Source organism: Morus notabilis, unplaced genomic scaffold (genome assembly GCF_000414095.1).
Source record: "Morus notabilis unplaced genomic scaffold, ASM41409v2 C11414344, whole genome shotgun sequence".
In the NCBI taxonomy this organism is placed as follows: Eukaryota; Viridiplantae; Streptophyta; class Magnoliopsida; order Rosales; family Moraceae; genus Morus; species Morus notabilis.
The window spans coordinates 1-1,451 of record NW_010387044.1 but is presented as its reverse complement, the minus strand read 5'-3'; the positions used below and the strand labels follow the sequence as shown (position 1 = coordinate 1,451).

General features: G+C 51.8%; 1 protein-coding gene across 1 annotated transcript; it reads left to right on the top strand.

Annotated features, from left to right (window-relative positions):
- Nucleotides 1-40: 40 nt before the first annotated feature.
- LOC112095157 lies at nt 41-1,444 on the top strand (the record flags this gene model as incomplete). The annotated part of the gene is made up of 1 exon (XM_024176836.1): nt 41-1,444. A coding segment is annotated over exon 1 (1,068 nt), but the record flags the coding sequence as incomplete, so codon positions are not given.
- Between the last annotated feature and the right edge of the window lie 7 nt (nt 1,445-1,451).

The following is a 1,451-nucleotide window of genomic DNA, read 5'->3' as shown; positions in this document are numbered from 1 at the left end:
GGTGAAAATTTAGGAGGGAGAAGAAACATGTGTGTGCACTTTTCACAAAGCTCAAGCGTTCGAAACCAACTCGAACGTCGTAAAAAGAAAGGCTAAAAGCTGGAGCCAACAAGCAACCATGACAGCTCGTAAACAACCAAACAAACAACCCAAAACATGGTTAGCCATTGGCATATAAGATAGAGCCTTAAACCACAATAAACCTCCATTCTCTTTTCCCCTCTTCTTCTTCACTTAAAAGAAGTTATTAAATATTACCCAAAAGAAATAAAAGAAGAGAGAGAGAGAGAGAGAAGTATTTCACATCATCACACTATAAAAAGCTTCAACTTCTATTGCACCACTTTTCACTACATCTCCAACAAAGTCCAATCCAATGGACCCACCGCCACCACTTCCACCCCTCCCCACTCCCACTCCCACATCCACAACTCCCCCCACCACTGCCACCGCCTCCTCCGCCGCCGCCGCCGCATCCTCGGTTCAGCTTAACTACCCGGAATCGATCGACTCCTCTCCCCGCTCCCGCAATGCTGATGCCTGGACCGACGAGCCTCTACCGCCCGTCCCGGGCGCTAAGCTCCGCTTGATGTGCAGCTACGGTGGGCATATCATCCCCCGCCCGCATGACAAGTCCCTCTGCTACGTTGGTGGCGACACCCGGATTGTTGTCGTCGACCGCCATTCCTCTCTTTCTGACCTTTGCACCCGCCTTTCCCGTACCCTCCTCAATGGCCGTCCCTTTACTCTTAAATACCAGCTGCCGAGCGAAGACCTCGACTCGCTGATATCTGTCACCGCTGACGAAGATCTCGAAAACATGCTAGAGGAATACGACCGCACGGCGGCGAGCTCGCCTCTCAAGCCTTCTCGGCTGAGACTCTTTCTCTTCTTCGTTAAGCCTGAAACTGCTGCTTCAATGGGGGCTTTGCTTGACGACGCCAAGTCTGAAACGTGGTTCGTCGACGCGCTTAACGGGTTAGGATTTCTCCCGAGAGGGCTATCCGATTCCGCGGTGGACGACTGCTTGTTGAGCCTCGAAGCAGTCCGCGCCAGCGACTCGTGTAATGACTTGGAAGCTCAAGGAAACTCGTTGGGGGAAAACAACAAACAGGTGGTGGACAAGAGTAACAGCACGCATGATGTTGTGCAATACCCCTATTCGATGTCCGACTCGCCTTTTGTGGAGAACACTTCGTCTTTCTGGTCGTCTTCTTCGTCGCCATCGATGTCGAATTTGCCGCCGATTCGGGTGAGGGTCGATGAGCAGAAGATGGTTGGGATCGATGAACAGTTTGCGCAGATAAGCTTTGCTCCTCCGCCTTCTGCAGTTAATCCTGTGGTTTCTGTTAATGCTCCGGTTAATAATCCTGTCGTTGTTTCGGGGGAAAACGTGAGTAGTAAGGTTTTGTCTGATGATGAGAGATCGGATCACGGCGGGGGGGGGGGCG